This window comes from Maylandia zebra, linkage group LG6 (genome assembly GCF_041146795.1).
Source record: "Maylandia zebra isolate NMK-2024a linkage group LG6, Mzebra_GT3a, whole genome shotgun sequence".
Taxonomy (NCBI): Eukaryota; Metazoa; Chordata; class Actinopteri; order Cichliformes; family Cichlidae; genus Maylandia; species Maylandia zebra.
The window spans coordinates 32,867,304-32,884,347 of record NC_135172.1 but is presented as its reverse complement, the minus strand read 5'-3'; the positions used below and the strand labels follow the sequence as shown (position 1 = coordinate 32,884,347).

The 17,044-nt window shown below is 37.7% G+C and overlaps 2 protein-coding genes across 11 annotated transcripts in view; both read right to left on the bottom strand.

Annotated features, from left to right (window-relative positions):
- Positions 1-204: 204 nt before the first annotated feature.
- nsmce1 (NSE1 component of SMC5/6 complex) lies at positions 205-7,833 on the bottom strand. 9 transcript variants are annotated; one of them, XM_004539161.2, is made up of 9 exons: positions 7,724-7,821; positions 7,266-7,423; positions 6,407-6,526; positions 5,650-5,771; positions 5,430-5,507; positions 4,027-4,173; positions 2,627-2,743; positions 1,193-1,319; positions 205-336 (listed from the first exon to the last, which is right to left on the bottom strand). In XM_004539161.2, the coding sequence occupies exons 2-9, from the start codon at positions 7,375-7,377 to the stop codon at positions 302-304; spliced, it is 858 nt and encodes a 285-aa protein (XP_004539218.1). In that variant the 5' UTR covers positions 7,378-7,423; positions 7,724-7,821; the 3' UTR covers positions 205-301. The 9 variants fall into 9 exon arrangements, 1 of the variants encoding a protein (XP_004539218.1); XR_013098995.1 differs by lacking the exons at positions 205-336; positions 1,193-1,319 and adding an exon at positions 3,015-3,548 and having other exon boundaries at positions 7,724-7,833; XR_013098996.1 differs by lacking the exons at positions 205-336; positions 1,193-1,319; positions 7,724-7,821 and adding exons at positions 3,015-3,548; positions 6,678-6,732 and having other exon boundaries at positions 6,407-6,569; positions 7,266-7,302.
- An 868-nt stretch (positions 7,834-8,701) lies between these two features.
- The window catches only part of vps37a (VPS37A subunit of ESCRT-I), a 29,098-nt gene continuing 20,755 nt past the window's right edge, over positions 8,702-17,044 (bottom strand). For both annotated transcript variants that reach the window (XM_004539167.2, XM_076885082.1), the window contains 10 exons: positions 16,192-16,309; positions 15,302-15,405; positions 14,876-15,089; positions 14,106-14,176; positions 12,885-13,012; positions 12,736-12,794; positions 12,274-12,342; positions 11,133-11,276; positions 10,362-10,450; positions 8,702-10,186 (listed from right to left, as the gene is read on the bottom strand). In XM_004539167.2, the coding sequence (XP_004539224.1) occupies positions 10,370-10,450; positions 11,133-11,276; positions 12,274-12,342; positions 12,736-12,794; positions 12,885-13,012; positions 14,106-14,176; positions 14,876-15,089; positions 15,302-15,405; positions 16,192-16,309 (988 nt within the window). In that variant the 3' untranslated portion in view covers positions 8,702-10,186; positions 10,362-10,369. The remainder of the gene's footprint in view (positions 10,187-10,361; positions 10,451-11,132; positions 11,277-12,273; positions 12,343-12,735; positions 12,795-12,884; positions 13,013-14,105; positions 14,177-14,875; positions 15,090-15,301; positions 15,406-16,191; positions 16,310-17,044) is intronic.

The window sequence follows — 17,044 nt, the reverse complement described above, 5'->3', positions numbered from 1 at the left end:
TCTCCATCACATGTTAGTTAAAATGGGCTATTACTGTAAAATCTTTTATGTCTTAGAATGACATTATTCTCTTAACTTATCTTCTAGTGGAACAGAAAATGTGAATATATATCTAGACAGAAAAAAAATGTTCACAATGAGAAACTTGTTTTGTTTGAGGGGCGGGGGTAGATATTTGTAAAATGCAATACAAATACTACAGTATTGAAACAATCTTTTATTTTGTATGTATAAAAGCAAAAACAATAAAGACATTTATATTATATTAATAAACCATTAAGAAAGACTATTGATGAAGCCTTCATCTCCTGGATTGTGAATGAGGACGTTTCACTTCTGTAATAAAAAGAACAAAGAACATGAGTTTGTTATGTTGTTCTATTCACCTTCCATTTGAATATATGTTTAAATGAATTATAAAACGGCAATCACACATCTTTTTTGCACTCTGTGGTGGGGCGTGGTCTGCGGTGCCGTGCAGGGAGGCCAGACACACCTGCACGGCATCCTTAATCACGCCCGCCTAGTTAAAAACATAGGGACTCAGGGGTTTGGGGGTGTTGTGGTGAGATGTAAATAAAGATGGCTCCGAATGATACTCCGTGGTCCCGCCGTGCCTTATTTACGCCACATTGGTGCCAAAACCCAGGAGGCAGCACGGCGGGTCCGTATCGGAGCTAGGGAATGGAGGAGCTGGCCCAGAGGGTGGCCGAAATGGCGGCCGCCCAGCGGGAGCAGGCGGCGGAGGTGCGTCGCCAGCAGGAAGAGCTGCAGGACCAGTCCGAGCGCCACCGGGAAAGGATTGGGGAGCTGGCGGCACTGCTCTGGGCCTGGGCGCCACCCCCACAGGTGTGTCCCGAGGACAGTGAAGCGGTGGAGGAGCCACGTGAGGCACCTCAGCAGCCGTGCAGGGAGGGCGGACGCACCTGCACGGCATCCTTAATCATGCCCGCCTAGTTAAAAACACGGGGACTCAGGGGTTTGGGGGTGTTGTGGTGAGATGTAAATAAAGATGGCTCCGAATGATACTCCGTGGTCCCGCTGTGCCTTATTCACGCCACACACTCATTTCTATTTTTATCATTCACAGTTCCAGTTGAAGCCGATCAAATGTGCACCAAAGTTTGGGAGTCTCTAACTACTGGAGGTCTAATGTGTCCAGAAACAGCATTTGAGAATAAACAACATATACCAGGGATTTCATGTGGCCAGAAGTCATCACAAGAAGGACAACGTGGCTCCGATTTGCCTTTGAAGTATCTGGCCACACATGGGTTGTGTATTTTTATGCCACATGTAGGATTCTCACAGATTTGGCACTGAAAAAACAAGAGAGACAAAAAAATAATAATTCAGATCAAATACTGTAAGCAAACAAATAATGCTGATGACACATTACAGTAACTGGTCATTTTTTGGATACATTTAACACATATCAGGTTGGACTATCCTTTATCTTAAATGTTTCTCAATTAAAAACATTCCTCAAAGATTTTGGTCCATACTGGCCCCAGATGATTCACTTATGTGGGCTGCATCTTCATTATGCTAGTCTCTATTTCCACTGGTTCTGGTGTGGTAGAGGCCACTTAAATACTGTGAACTCATTAGCACAGTAAAGAAACTGGTCTTATGCTCTTTGTGGTGTGTTATTCAGTCAAAAATGCCCATTAGCCGATTAAAACACTTGCCATTAAAGGAGGAATACAGGAATACAACATGAGTCAACAGGCTGTGGTGTTTAAGTGGTGCTCAGATTACACTAAGAGGCCTAAAGTGTACTCCATTACATCAGTCATGTGCCTACCACCAACAAGGCAGGGTGGAGCCATGCTTTTATGCTTTTAATCTCAAATTATGTTCCAATCATCTGAAACTCATCAGACCAGACAATGTTTTTCCAATCTTACATGGTTCTGGAGTACACTGGTTTTCTGCTGCTGTGGCCAACCTATCCTACATGTTTTGCAGTCAGAGATGCTCATATCTATAACGTGGTTATAATTACTGGGTGATTGTATTACTGTTTCTATCAGCTAGAACCATTCTGACATTATTCTTTGAGCTCTTTGAGCATCAACAAGACAACGTCAATTAGTTAGCACTCACACGATGGCTTTCTTCTTTCCCTGAGCATTCTCTATAAACTCTAAAAAATGTTTTATGTGAAAACCATTTCTGAAATATTCAAATAAACAATGCCACATTTAAAGAGACCTCAGTCCCCGTCCTTCTCCAGCTGACACTTGGGATTTCAGCACGTTTATATGAGTTTCTGCAATTTGGATGGCTGATTAGATATGCTTTATCAAGCAGTTGTGTCCAATACGGTAGGCGGTCAACATTACAGATGATATTTACTTCAATTCTCTCTCAAGATCAATTTTCTCAACAGCAAATGAATATAATATAAACAATAATTTGTAGTAATTGTAATATAAATTATAAATTGTATATGCATGCTAGTCATCTTCATTGTTCGTTTTAAAAATAAAAATTTATATTTTTAAAGTTGAGGTAATATAACCACACCAACCTAATGTTTACAGTTTACAGTGATCATCAGTGCCTAAATTCAAGCGGGTACGAGGGTGATATTACTAAGTGTAAAAAGGGAAACATTTACCTGGAAAGCGATGTTACGACAGATGTGGCACACTTTGATATGGTCTTGATACATTGTGCGAATATAAGGCTCCATCTCTATGATACACCGGGTGGACAAGGTGTATTCGCCCCGTTTCTAGGGTAACAAATAGCACGCAAGTTAAAATGATACTAGCATACTGAAACACATACCCAAAATGTTATTATTATTATTATATTTTTGTTATCATTGAAACAAAGAAATCTTGTTTTGTAAGCTGTAAATGAGAAGGATTGTCTAAATAAACGTTATTTTATTTGTATAATAAAGCCTATAATAATAAACCATAATTAATGACATTTTACGCCTTATTAATAAAGGAAGCAGTATGGGAATGATAAACATAAATGGAGTAATTATATTTGACCTTAATAAGCTGTATGACCTCCTCCTGCTGCATTCCCATTTTAAATATGGTTAATAGGAAGGCAAGTACTTGAAGAAGTACTTCAAGTATCTTGGTGTCCACATCTCCTCAGACCTGACATGGGCTGCCCACATTCAGGTCCAGACCAAAAAGGCTAGGCAGCGCCTGTATCACCTACGACAACTGAGGAAGTTCAGGGTCTCTCCAAAGATCCTCAGGATTTTCTATACAGGCGCTGTGGAGAGCATCCTCACACAGAACATGACATCGTGGTTCGGGAACAGCTGTGTGAAGGACCAAAAAGCTCTCCAGAGAGTGATCCGTACAGCAGAATGCAGCTGCAGGATTGCTCTCCCCCCGCTTCAGGACACCTACACCAGGAGATGCCGGACTAGAGCAGCGCAGATACTGAAGGACCCGTCCCATCCTGGCAACAAACTGTTCCAACTTCTGCAATCTGGTAGAAGGTTCCGCATCTTCCGGGCAAGGACAGAGAGACTCAAGAGGAGCTTCTATCCCCAAGCCATCCGTGCCCTAAACACACACACCCGCCCTCTCACATCATCTATAATTGACTGAGACAGGACTCTCTTCCAGACACTCTAAACCAAGGCACAATGTACATTTCAATTCCTTTAATTTTAAATATGTTTATATTGTCTATCCTGTAAAATAGTCAGATGTCTATTCATATTAATGTACAGAATTCACCTGCTTGCTGCTACTACTGCACATTCACCCAGTGTATATACTATATGTCTGTATATATATATATATATAATGTTCTTCCTCTACACCCCCCCCCCCCCCCCCCAATTTTTGCACATGTCGAGGAGTGTGTCAGGCTACATTTCACTGTGTGTTATACTTGTATAACTATGCATGTGACAAATAAAGAACCTTGAACTTGAACTGAAATCATTTTAATAATCCGTTCACAAAAAAGAGGAAGTAGTTTGTGGGAAATAAATAATCAGAATTGTGAAATCCTACTAGAGACGGTGTATTTTACCTCACTGAGCCATTTGTCGTGCACTAATCGGCTCAACAGGTGCTCCGTTTCGCTCTTCTTCATCTTTCTGGTGGTCATGGAGTCTGTGCTGTTCAGAATATCAGTAGAGGAAGCCTTGCCATTCTCAGAGCACACGATGAGGTCCAACTGAATGAACACAATTCAAGTTGATCATAACATTAGTTTTACTACAAGCCACATTCACCCATTCACACACATTCATACCATTTCTTCTGTGTCTTTAACATGATATGTTTAGGAATTCCTGATGTAGCAAATATGATACAAAACTTCTTTAAACTTCTTTCTCAACACTCCATTTTCCAAAATTTTGAATTTTCATGGTTTGGGCTTTACAGGGTTAACGACTGCCAATTTAACACACACCAGAATTTGGGGTTCAATACTCTTGTCCAAGGAAACTAACATATGGACAGGAATCACAACCCCAGTCTTCTAAATGGTTGATGTTCTACCTCAAGAGCCACAGTCACACAAATCTGTGTGCAGTAATCTATTCATGACTTCCTACATGATCTTTTGAACAAAAAAATAATGTTGACCACTGTTTATGGATAATGTCACTGATTAGACTGTTACACTGAACTGCAACCTACAAGTTATTAGAGGTGGGAATCACCACACATCCCACGATACGATATTATCACAATACTTAATGCACGATTCGATATTATTGCAATTTTTTTTAAATATTTTGCGATATTCAGATTCTGTACATAAAGGTAAATTTTTATCAATATTCATTTTATCTAATATCAAAGTCTCACACTCAGTCTTTCTCTCATTTCAGTCAGTTTTATTGTTGACAAACTGAACGATTTGTATTACAGTCTAGTCCAACTTAACTGAATGCAACCATCTGGTACAATTATAGCTATTCTGAACTATGCAATTTATGAAAACTATGCAGCCCCTTCAGCAACTGAAGAATTTGAAAGTAAATTAAAACAAAATATAATTTTACATTAAATAAAAAAGTTTTAAACTTAATTAAAATAAAACATGTCTTAAATTAAAATAAGTAAACTGTTATGTTTATTGCTGCCAAAAAAAAGTTAAACACATTTGGACAGTGAAGGAATGTCAGGATTCTTGCTCAGAAAAAGGATCAACATGCTCTGAAGCCAGAGCATGTTCCAGTCCACAAAAACTTTTTTTGTAACAAAATATCGATTTCTGCTGTCCCTGTATCGATACATTATTAGCAAACAAAATATCACGATACTACACAGTATCGATTTTTTCCCCCACCCCTACAAGTTATGTTGTTTCAGGGTTTTACATCAATATACCACCAGAGACTTAAAACCCCACCCCAACAAATACCAAAATTTATAGTGGAGGCATCTATAACATGTTGTTTTGCTGTGAATTTAACTCACTGTTTTCCTGAAGAGCTCAAGTTCATTGTCGGCATAATCTGACGACATCCTGGTGATGTCAGTTTCAGCCATGTTCACCTGGATGGGATTAAAGTTAAACTTTAATTAATAATGTATTTCCTTTAATATGATCCTTAAACATGTAAAGTCTTTGCAGCTTGGACACATACTAAACAACAGCCCGACAAGGCAGACCCAATACAAGCATTAAATCACTAACCAAGGCATAGTACTGCAGACCGTTATTTTCAGACATCCCTTTCCTAATCTGCATGAACATTGGCTGCAGTCTTGAGTTGATAGTATCAATAAAATCTTCCAGCTTGTCGGGTGCATACTGTGCTGCAGAAAAAAAACAAAAACAACAATGTTTGTTAGTCTCCTACAAAAACAAAACAAAACAAGACACATTGTGGTTCTGGTGTCATAATGTGCACATTAAAGGTTGGTGATATAATCTCAAAATTGTATCACAGTATTTAAAGGGAAGTTGTGACAATATTTCTGATGATATAATGGACAATGGACAATATGAAATGGCACAGCCCTAGTGCATACACACACAAAAATATTTTATAATGTCTATATGTTTGGGGAGGGTTGGGCTGAAGGATTTTAATTGGAACATATATACCATCATCTTATTGTACTTCTATCCCAAAATTTGTATTTTACAACTTATTTAATAATTTATATAGCTGCACAGGGTCTGCAGACAGAAATTAGTTAGTAGCTAATTTTGGTACAAGGCGTCTTGTAACACTGCCTTCAAGTGTAATGAGGTTGCTTTTTTGTGTAACAGTAAATCAATAGTAACAGTCTCTTAGTGTAAGAAAATAAGAAATTATTTATTAATAATTAATAAGGGGGTGATACTACTTTTTGTTGCCCTACTTTACACTAGTCTCCAGATACACTATGAGGTGCATTTTGAATTTTCATTCAATTGTTGTTCACATGTATAGGAATTTACTTACTGTGGTGCGTTTCACAGCAGTATTGATAAAGAGCCTTTGCAGCTTGCTCATCGATTACTCCACTGACCATCATGGTCTGAAGAAACCTTCGATGGCTTTCTCCCATCTGTCGTGACATGTCTGTGGGTACAGACAGGTGGTCTTTATATATATAGTTAAATATCTGTAAATCAGACAAAAAAGATGATCATCCCACAACACTTTTGTGCTGGCTAAACGTAAATAATAAACAAATAGATAAATAAGAATGTGATGAAAAAGTGACACTTACTATTTCACTGACACAAAAAGAAGTTATAAAACATCTAAAAGGCACATGTAGACATCTATAAAAACAAACAAACAACAACAAAACATAGCAAACTAAATAAGACCAGCGTCCGATCCGACGTTCTGCCAAATTGTTATTCAAACCAAATTCACGGTACTTTCGTATTTCTGTTATAAAGTGTATAAAAAGTGAAATAAGCACTTTCTCTGAGGACTGTTAGCAGATGTTCTTTAAGTTAAAATGCTACAACTATTCCCTCCTGCAAACTCAACAATAGCATCATTTCTGAAAGTTTCCTCGTCTTTGCCGAACGGCTAACTTACGCTAAAACTACTGATGCTAGCTTTTAGCATCAACTATATAAATATTGTAACTATGACTGAATCTTTTTAGAAAGGTTACGCTAGGTAACGTTACAGCCAGACATTTTTGCCAACTTTAACTTAACTATCTGCTGTCTTTTGTCAATCAACGGTTATTGCTAATGGACCCGGTTATTTGCTTGTCCAGTTCTGCAGTTGCTCTAATGTTTAAAAAAAAAAAAAAGTAATTCTTTCCAGTTTCATTTAAACATGTTTACCTACTCACCCCCTACCGCTCGCGCCTTCCGTCTTTTCCTCCGGGTTCTCTTCGTCTTTGTAGGTTTTTGTGGTGAATCACTGCCACCTGCTGCTGTGGAGGAACTACTGCGGGACGCCATCCCTGCCACCTCTGTTCATTCAAGCCTGCAGACCTGTTTTTTAGAGCTGTCACAATATCAGTGACCAAATTAACATTACTAAAATTATTCCCTTTACTTTTACAATAGCAATACATAACATGTTAAATGTTAAAAACCTCTAAGTTTGAAATATTATAAAAGTGGCAGCTCCACATAAAATTCTTAATGAATAGATTTAGTATATGGTACATACACATAAGAAAAGCCAGATACACAAAATAATTAATACAGAGACAAACCACATTCATTGAAAAGCAGGAGCTACTGCTAAATAAAGTAACAGCTAAATAAAAAGCAGACTATTAGTGTTTTAGCTCAGACTTACCTCCTCTGACTGGCACCTCTTTCCTAGTCTCTCCCTTTTCTTTCATTCATTTTTTTAATCTAATCGACGTGTTTTAACGTTACCAGGTTGCCATGTCGACAGAGAAATTGCATCTTTGACGTATGCACTTGGGTGCCATGGAAACTGCAGAGAGAACAGAGTCTGTGGTGGTAATCTGTTTACTGATGAAGATGATGTCCACAGCAGGCAAAAGCAACCCACAGGCCAGTGATACCAAACAAAGCAACAAAAAGATTCATGTTATATAAAAGAATGAATAAAAAGAAAAACTGTGTCTCGTTTCATACAGATAATAATGTAAGCAAATTTTCTAATGGTGAAAGTGCATATTGGTACTGAGCGTTAATGTTTTGCGTGTACAGTACTGCACGTCACCACAATATATACGGTAGCAGTGTTGTGCTTTATTTTAATGCCATGAAAAAATTACACCGTATAATCTTTAGTGTAAATTGAATTTTATAAAGTATAGAGTTATACAAGGCTGGCTCAGGTTACCCTGAATCCTTCTTTAGTCACACCACCATAGGATTAGGCTGCTGAGGGCTTCCTACAGAGCACTGAGTGTTTCTTCTTCACTCACCCTTCACTCTCTGAGCTTACACACCACTCTGGATTTAATCATTATTTATTATTACTTGGCTCTCTTCCAGAGTGTGTTTTTTTGTCCCGTCTTCCTCCCATCACCCGCAACTCGTCACGACAGATAGCTGCCTCTTCCTGAGCCTGGTTCTGCTAAAGGTGTCTTCCTGTTCATAACAAGTTTTTCCTTCCCAGTATTGCCAAGAGGCTGTTCACTTAGTGATAATTTGATTGTTGGGGATTTCTCTGTATGTTCATTGAACAAATTCCACATCATGGTCAGGCACCTTATTGACATCATGCAGCCCAAGGATACCCTGAGAACCTCTGGCTTTCAGGCAATGCTGGCATGTTAAAAAGAATGTGATCACAGAATTTATTCTAAATGCTTTATTACTCTAACAAATTAAATAAGAACATATAATACAAGGTGTCTCGAGTGTTTGATTACAATATAGCCTATTATTAACATTATTTAAATACAGTATCCAATGTCATTGAGTTTTACTGCAGCATTTAAACTAATATTCCTCAACATTATCCCACATCTTCTGAGGCTTTTCAGCAGAAATTTCAAGTTTGAGGTTTCAGGTGTCAGAAAACAGTTTCTCAGGCGATCATAACTGTGCATATAAGGAAAAAGTGGTGGTCAGTATGTTTACATCAAGAATTTTTTTTTTAAATCAATGTAAAAAGCAAAAGAGGGACTGAAGTATTCAGATTTGAGTTAATGTAGTTTAACCTGCCCTCTGAGTGGAAAAATATTTGCTTTCAGTGCTAAAAACAAGAACCACAAATGCTAATCGTGTTAGCATTGGTTTCAACACGTGACCCTCAATAAGCAGAATTACAATACAGGAACTAACAACTGAAACAGCTCTTACAGTATGTTATGTGGTCTGCTTGGTTCACGTTAACTTTGAATTGGAAACAAATGTATTACAACTTACAGTACATAAATTGAGGGATTATCAGAGTACTGATAGAAAATCTGAAACCTTAACTATGAATGTTTATGTAATGATATTCAGGCTGTGTTTAGGATTTCCTCAAACTGACAGCTTGATTAACAATCAACCACTTTCCACTTTGAAAACACAGTTTACATTTTAACAGCCCAATTAAATGTCTCCTGACCGAACTGTTGAGTCCTTGCTTCTTTTCTTTGTTTTACTCACTGACAGTCATGGCTGTCTTGGACAAATTATCGCTGAAAGTGCACTGGCTGCACAACATCTCCGTAAAGTGTAATGGGATGATTAAGCAAGGACTGATCTCAGAGATGTATGGTACAGACACCAATATTTCAGAATAACTTTTTAAGTGATACTAACTAGCCCACAGCAAAGAAAATGGAAGATTAGGGGCACTGTACTACACAACTTGTACTTTCTTCCAAATTTCTTCACATCTCCAACCTTCCTGATTAAGAACAGGCAAGATTTTATGAGCAACGTGACATAAATCTAAAGAGAAAACAAAGCTTGTTGTAATCACTGCCATGTCAAAACTGGAAAAAAAAGTGCAATAAAATTATCCACAATGTGATGAATCCATAGTAATGTGTCTGGAGCATCTAGGCATGTGCCACTCATCCTCCAAGGTTTGGCCTTCTGTGGTGACTCAACGTTACTCTCACAAGATCCAACTTTAACTGCTTTTTTGTGTTTTGCTTTGTTTTGTTGTGTTGTTTGTTGTTTTTTAAGCTTGGATCAGGACACCATAGGCTTCTTGTTTTAGCCCAGCATTGCAATCAAAATCTTCATGTTTCTCCAAACTGATGAGTGCCCAGTGTGCTTTTCGGCCCCTGTAATACCTTTTTCCTTTTACTTGGCAGCAGTTGGCTGAGAAACACTGAATCTGAGGACCAAAGAAATGGTGAGAGAAGCAGAATGAATAAATGAGAATAAAAAATACAATTTCCTTTTTTTTCCCTTTCCAAAAAAAAAGAGGAAAGGTTATTACAGTCATTGTAAAAGCAGACATGTGACTGCAATGCGACTAAGTAATGTGTGCTGTGCTGTGATTCTTCTACCTTGTGATCTAGTGACTGGTAGGAAACGGGCCATGTGTGTTGATGGACTGTTGCAGCTTCTCTTCTTTGGCTCTTCTGCTGTGGCAAAGCTGGAAAACAAAACCAAAGTCATCTGAAGTTTCCCCTTAAAATGTTAAGTGCAGTACTTCCTATAACATTCACACCTAACAATAATTTACAATAAATTACAATAGAGCCAAATGCAGTAAATATGGCACAAATTAAAACTATAATTTTTTAAAAAGTGTCAGGAGGTTCAATAAAACCTCTATTTTTAAACAATTAAAAATCTCTGTCAATTATTTCATGGTTCAGTTTTTAAAAGGTTAAAAAAAGCCAACACGTAACCCTAGAACAGCCACGCGGCATCATTTTTACCCACTGATGCAACAGTATCAACAAAAGCAAAGATTTCACTTCTTGAATAAGTTTTTTTAATTACTTTCTCCAATGATAACAAATAAAAGAAGCTACTTTCAGCTTTCCCTTGCCACAAGGGGTCAACACAGCGGGTAGGCTTTGCATGATAGATTGGTCATTATCATGACCGTCATCAGCCTCTCTCCAGTTCCTTACAGGTTTAACACCCTGTTTGCATCCCATTCAAAACTCAAAAAAATGATTTTTTATCGTTCAATCAAACCCAGCTAACTCTGACTCATATAACAAAACATGAATGAAACATGAATTAAAAAACAGCATAAAAATGACTCCTGGCCAATTCTAGGTATAAATGTTTTTTTGTCGTTCTTGCTGTTGTTAGCATCTCACTGTTCTTTTTTCCATGAAGCTGTTCAGGAATTCGTCAATGTCAATGCGTCCTTCCAGGAAGTTTTCAGCCGTCTCCTCAGACTCCTCCTCTGCCTGGTGAGCTGCGACTTTTAACCGAGCCTGTAGAGTGCTTAGACTGCAACTCTGGTAGGGAGTAAAATAAAAAAACAAAGACAAAACATAAATGAAATACAAAATGATCAAAGAGTGTTTACAGGCAAACATGTCTGGGTTGATATCTATAAGCTCTTCTTTAGAGTATTGCTCAATCTAATGAGTACTGTTAAACAAATCCTTTTTCTGACGGTGAAGGGACCTTGTATTGGCCAAGTCAAGTAAAAAGACAATGTAAAATCTTCAGGATAACCTGCTGAAAGATTAAAGTAACTGTATGTATATATTTGAGCCTTTAATGTATACTTTTGACCTTGTGTGGATTAAAGAAAATTCAAAAGAAATTCAAACTTATGCACCCAATACTTGCTATTTAAAGTGAATAAAGATATATGCTGTGCAATCATTAAACCCTGGAAAAGTCAATTAAAAGCCAAAAAAATCACCACAACGTTCACGTCATTGATGAGTGTATATAAACCTCTGACCACAACTGTAGCAGACCGACATGTAGTCACCAATTAAGTCTGTATCTTATATTTTACTTTTTGTGCTTGGTTTTCTGGAAACTAAGCAGTCAATCAAGCTTAGCTTAACCCTCCTGTTAAGTTGGTTTCCAGGAACACCAATTATGCTCCTGGGTTAATTTGACCCGGGGCAAATTTACTCATCAAAAAGTGTCAGAAACACTAGCATTGATTATTTTACAATTTTCTTTTATAATTGTGATTTTTTTTTTCGTTTTCTGTAGTGATGCAGATGACATGAGACATCTCTTCTGTTCTGGGTCAATCTGACCCGCAACATAACAGGAGGGTTAAGTAACAAAGAGTACTACAATTACACAGTTATACAATTCACAAGTTACACAGTATATTAAACAACCCAAGCTCAGTTTTAATCAACAAAATGATAAATCAGGATTGGAATAAACATATGAAAATGTCAAAACTCTCATTTCAAGACGTGTATTTGCACTAAACATGTATTACATGTAAAACCAGAGTGTGCTGGTGTGGCCATTTACCTCACTGAGTTCGTGCTGTCTCTGCATCTTTGTTTCAAAAGCTGACTTCATCTGAGTCAGCTGTTCATACTGTTAGCACAAGAGACAAAAACACATAATGAGCAGCAGGACAATGGCATGAACGAATATGTGAGCTATGTGTGTATGACACAGAGAGGAGACCGTGCCTTTGCAGTTACTGCGCCTAAACTCTGAAACCGTCTGCCTTTTCAAATTCTGACCTCTCTAACATTTTGAAAACCTGTCTGAACACACCTCTTTAATCCCTAGCTTTTTACGGTGACTGAGTTGTTTTGCTTTTGTGGCTTATCTTCTATTTTTCTATATTGATGTATATATTTATTACTTTTCTATTTTTCAGTTAGTACAGCATGTTGGTCAAACTGCATTTTTTAAAATGTGCTTATAAATACACTGACTTGACTTGATTATGAAACAAAGAGGAATTACGTATGAACTGACCTTGTAGAGCATCTCTTGTCTTTTTCCTTCCAGATGTGGCTCCATTTGAAGATTTTTCTCTGCAAAAACACATTGACACCAACTTAAATTAGAGTTTCACTTTCCTATGACTCGCAAGACCATCTATGAGAACAGGGGGGGGAACTTACTGGCCATGTCCAGTATACTGTTGACCAACTCTTCTTTATCAGATGTGACCTGTTTCAGTTGTGGCAAACTCACAAAAAACTTGAGCAACACATCTTCGTTTTCAGACATATCTGACAACTGTGTCAGGCTGGGGGTGGATAAAGAAAAAAGTGGATAAATGGGCAGATATGTGAGAGTAATTATTTGATGTGTGTGCCCACTTACAAAAAACATGAAAAGCTTGTAACTTTTATTGTAGGTTCATTTTAATGGATAGAGACAGAATATTAACCAAAACCCTCAATGGAGTGAAGTCATTGTGTACGCTTAGAAGAAAAAAAACAACGTATAACGTTTTAACTGCTTCTTGACTGTCGGGTTGGTGCACTTTGGGTTATACTCAGCAGATTTCATACTCCAAACACGGCTCGTTGAGCTGAGCCCTAGCATTTTCTGCCAGTTCTGAATCATTTAGATCAGCGGTCCCCAACCCCCGGGCCTCGGACCGGTACCGGTCCGTGAGTTGTTTGGTACCGGGCCGCGAGAGTTGAGGCTCAGGTGTGAAATGTATGGTTTTCAGGGTTTTTATTGGTTTTCAGCGTTATTTTGTTATCGTTTTTATCGTTAACTCTGTTTTCCTGGGTCTTTTCACGTGTGTTATGAATAAATCTTCTTTTTTTCAGTACCGTTACTAGTTTTATTTTGTTGTATTTATCCGCGACACCTTAAAGGCCGGTCCGTGAAAATATCGTTGGGCATAAACCGGTCCGTGGTGCAAAAAAGGTTGGGGACCGCTGATTTAGATGTTCACTAACAAACTTAGGACATGCCTCTACATGTGCTGAAAGATTTAAGTCATTTATGGCAAGAGTCTTACATGGTGTTCTGTCTTCAGATCACTAACAAGTTCTTCCCGTGTAGTTTCAGGTTGATCCACCACCTTTCTCATGATCATGCTCACCCCCTGGAGCAAGATTTTTATAGTTCTAGATTTTCCAAATACTTTTTGGAGATTTTTCTGGTTGATAATCTGTCTCTCACCATTAAAATGAAAAATTAGACACTATCGCTTTCTTTGTAAGTGAGCAACTTATAAATTCAGCATTATTTATAATTATTTCCATCACTTTACATAAACAGATATTGAATACATCAATAATGGTATGAAATAATGTTTGTCACGAACAAACATTTCACACTGTGCAAACATTTTAATTTGAAATCATTAAGGAATACTTTACTTCATGTCACAGAGTTCAGGAAAAGACTCAGGAATCTCAGGCATCTTGTACACGTGTCCATTTAGTCTAGTCTAGAAGAAACAGAAGTTATATATTCACATCACAATCTTCAGTGTATTAATGTCTGAACACTAGAGCTGTGTCGGACTGTCCAATGCTAGTTCGCTGAGTAATTTTGTCTGATGCTATCTGCTTCTTCCTGTAATGTGTAATGTGCATGCACTAGTGGCACTAATATTGGCCAGCATGAGATTAAAGTTTTATTTGAGTGACCTAGAAAGTCCACATTAGTTGTATGGAGTGTTAATGACAGCGCAAGTTGTAGATCTGTTGGCAGGACACCATGGCTTGTTTCCCAAGCTTGGATTTTTTCTTCATTCGCTGATTTGTTTTGTTTTCACTTTTGGTTTAACTCTGGTTAGGTTCATGTGCTGAAAACTACTTGATTAGGTTCAACAAAAAGTTCTGGTTTGGGGTAAAATACATCCTTGAGTTCCACCAAATTACCTTTAAATTTGGCCAATTTCCCCATCAGTGACATTTTCTCAACCATTCGTGGGTTGCTTCCAGCCCGGCTAATGTTTACATTTACAAAGCAATCTTTATTAAACAGAATTTGTGCTGGAAGCAGTCCAGAACCTGGGATATAGGTGGAGGAACCTACAAATTTTTGATCAATGCTTTTATCTGGTTGGGGAAGGTGATGCTTTGCTTGCTATATGCTTGACTGTTACCATTCCATTTTTATACACTGTGCATCAATTGCATACCTCTGAATCTCCAATAGGTACAGGCAGTGGCAGGTCAGAAATTATTCCATATGGCGCTGGAGCTCGAGGGGGCCCAAGGGCACTATCGACCCCTGGGTGAGGCATTGGCGCAGGGGCTGGACCAGAAGGTGGTGTCTGACTGGGTCCCATGTGGCGAGAACCAAAGTGAAAAGCCGGATTGGGGTAAGGTGCTATACCTGATGATTTGTACATACTGCTCCAGTGAAAAAAGGAAAGAATGAAAGGCATAACATCAATGTTTAAATGATGTGGAAAAAATATATCGAACTGCTTTTTAGAACCACTTTAAAATAATATTTAAAATAAGACCACACTTGAAAAATATACGAACTTTCTTAGAATGCCATAAGAAAGTACTGAGAAATAAGTGTCTTATATTCTCAATGACAGAAGGAGGAGACTTACTAAGGAAAGCCAGAAGGACCGCTAGACATCAAGGCGGGAGGACTTTTCCAGAACTCGTCAAGCAGACTTTGGATGACCTTTCCCAGGTCTGAGTGCATCCCAAACTAGAACATATATAACAACAACTAAATACAGTAACATGGATAAAATTAAAGCATGAATTAACAGAAGAACCTAAAATAAGTGGATTTACTTCACAATGAAAGAAACAGAAAAAAGCAAACAAGTACATGTTTTTGCAGCTGATGAACACCTGGTTTATGTGCACAGCTGTGCATCGACGACAGCTCTCCCCACTCTATCTGGATCAATTTAATTATGTATTAAATTATTTTTTTTAAATTTGGTTACATTCAAGATGCTTTCTAAAGTATGCTATTTATTTATTTGTGTGTGCAGATGATGTATTATAGCTTTAGAACACTGGATTACATATATGTATTTCCAAGTAAACTGGATAATAGAATTAGACTATTCTTCTTGGTTGAAGACACAGAGCATTTGATCGGTGGTGAGAAGACCTACTGCTCAGGCTTGGAAACCCCCTGACTTTAAGTTACTTATTTCACTTTCACTTTTAGTCAGATGAGAAATGTAGTTATCTTGGACACTACCATGAGTAATGATCTTTCAACTTGTCCTGCTGCTTTCACAGCAATGCTGTCACTTTGCAGCGTTTTACTTCCCTTTGTTTCTCTCTCTCTTTTTTTCCACACAGATCATTGAAAAACAGAAACAAAAAAGAAAACCACACACACATTTGTGCAATGACACTTTAAACAAAAAAAGTGTTATCTGTGTCATTTTAAGTATGGATTCAGGATGCCATAATTTATAATTCTTGTTTAAGATCTGAAAAAAAACCTCTTTAATTCTCAAAAGCTACTTACATTAGTGATGAGGGGGCTCTTGATCATAGTGCCATTATTGCTGTCCACTAAATGATGACCAACAGGGGGAAAGACACTAACCACTGGTTTCTCCTGGGGGAACTGAGGAGGCAGCAAACTGAAATGAAGGGTAACAAAAGAGAAGTGTTTAACTTAGCTAACATTAAAGGGTTTAACTATCAACAATTTACAGCCCAGATAATATAATCTAGTTATGATGTAGTATTGCTGGATAATCAATAAACATTACTTGATAATCAATAGGAAACAAGTCAATTATGCAGGAAGCAAATGAGAACTTCACTGATAAACAAAGAAACAGACTTTATAAGAGCAGGATTATTGAAAATGTAGGTATTTATTGTGTCATAAATTTTGTTCTTGGGATTAGTAAGACCTGTGTTTACCTGCTGTTACATGCCAAAGTGGCATCTGTCAAAAAATGTTTATGGCAAATACAGTTCTCAAATACCCAGACCCAAACCAATTATTGGACAGTCCTCCACACCTATAAAGCATATATTATATATATTATATAACCCCATATTTTCTTTATAGGTGACAAAAATAGAAGCAGAAATGGGAGTGAATGTGTGACAAAGGTTTTTCCTAAGAGCTCTCACAAACATTTGACTACCTAATGTGAGAGTTATTAGAGCCTATGGCACATATTTGGGTTCTCAACCGGCTTTACTAGTTTTTCTTGTCTCATCTTCTTTGTGGAAATCTGAAAATTTCTATCTTGTTTCTCGTGTAATGTTAGCCTTCTTTTGTATTAATTTACAGTCAGATTTCAATCAGTGGTGTAAGTACAGACTGACTTTGAGGCACACAAACCATTGTCTGTTGATAA

Bases quoted from the DNA above. Each gene is read 5' to 3' on its own strand.
- nsmce1 (XM_004539161.2), bottom strand. From the start codon at position 7,377: ATGGCGTCCCGCAGTAGTTCCTCCACAGCAGCAGGTGGCAGTGATTCA. The intron at 5,508-5,649 runs GTTAGTGATTTA...AATCCCATCCAG, and splicing joins GTCTGCAGTACTATGCCTTG to GTGAACATGGCTGAAACTGA. The intron at 2,744-4,026 runs GTAAAATACACC...TTGTTACCCTAG, and splicing joins ACGACAAATGGCTCAGTGAG to AAACGGGGCGAATACACCTT.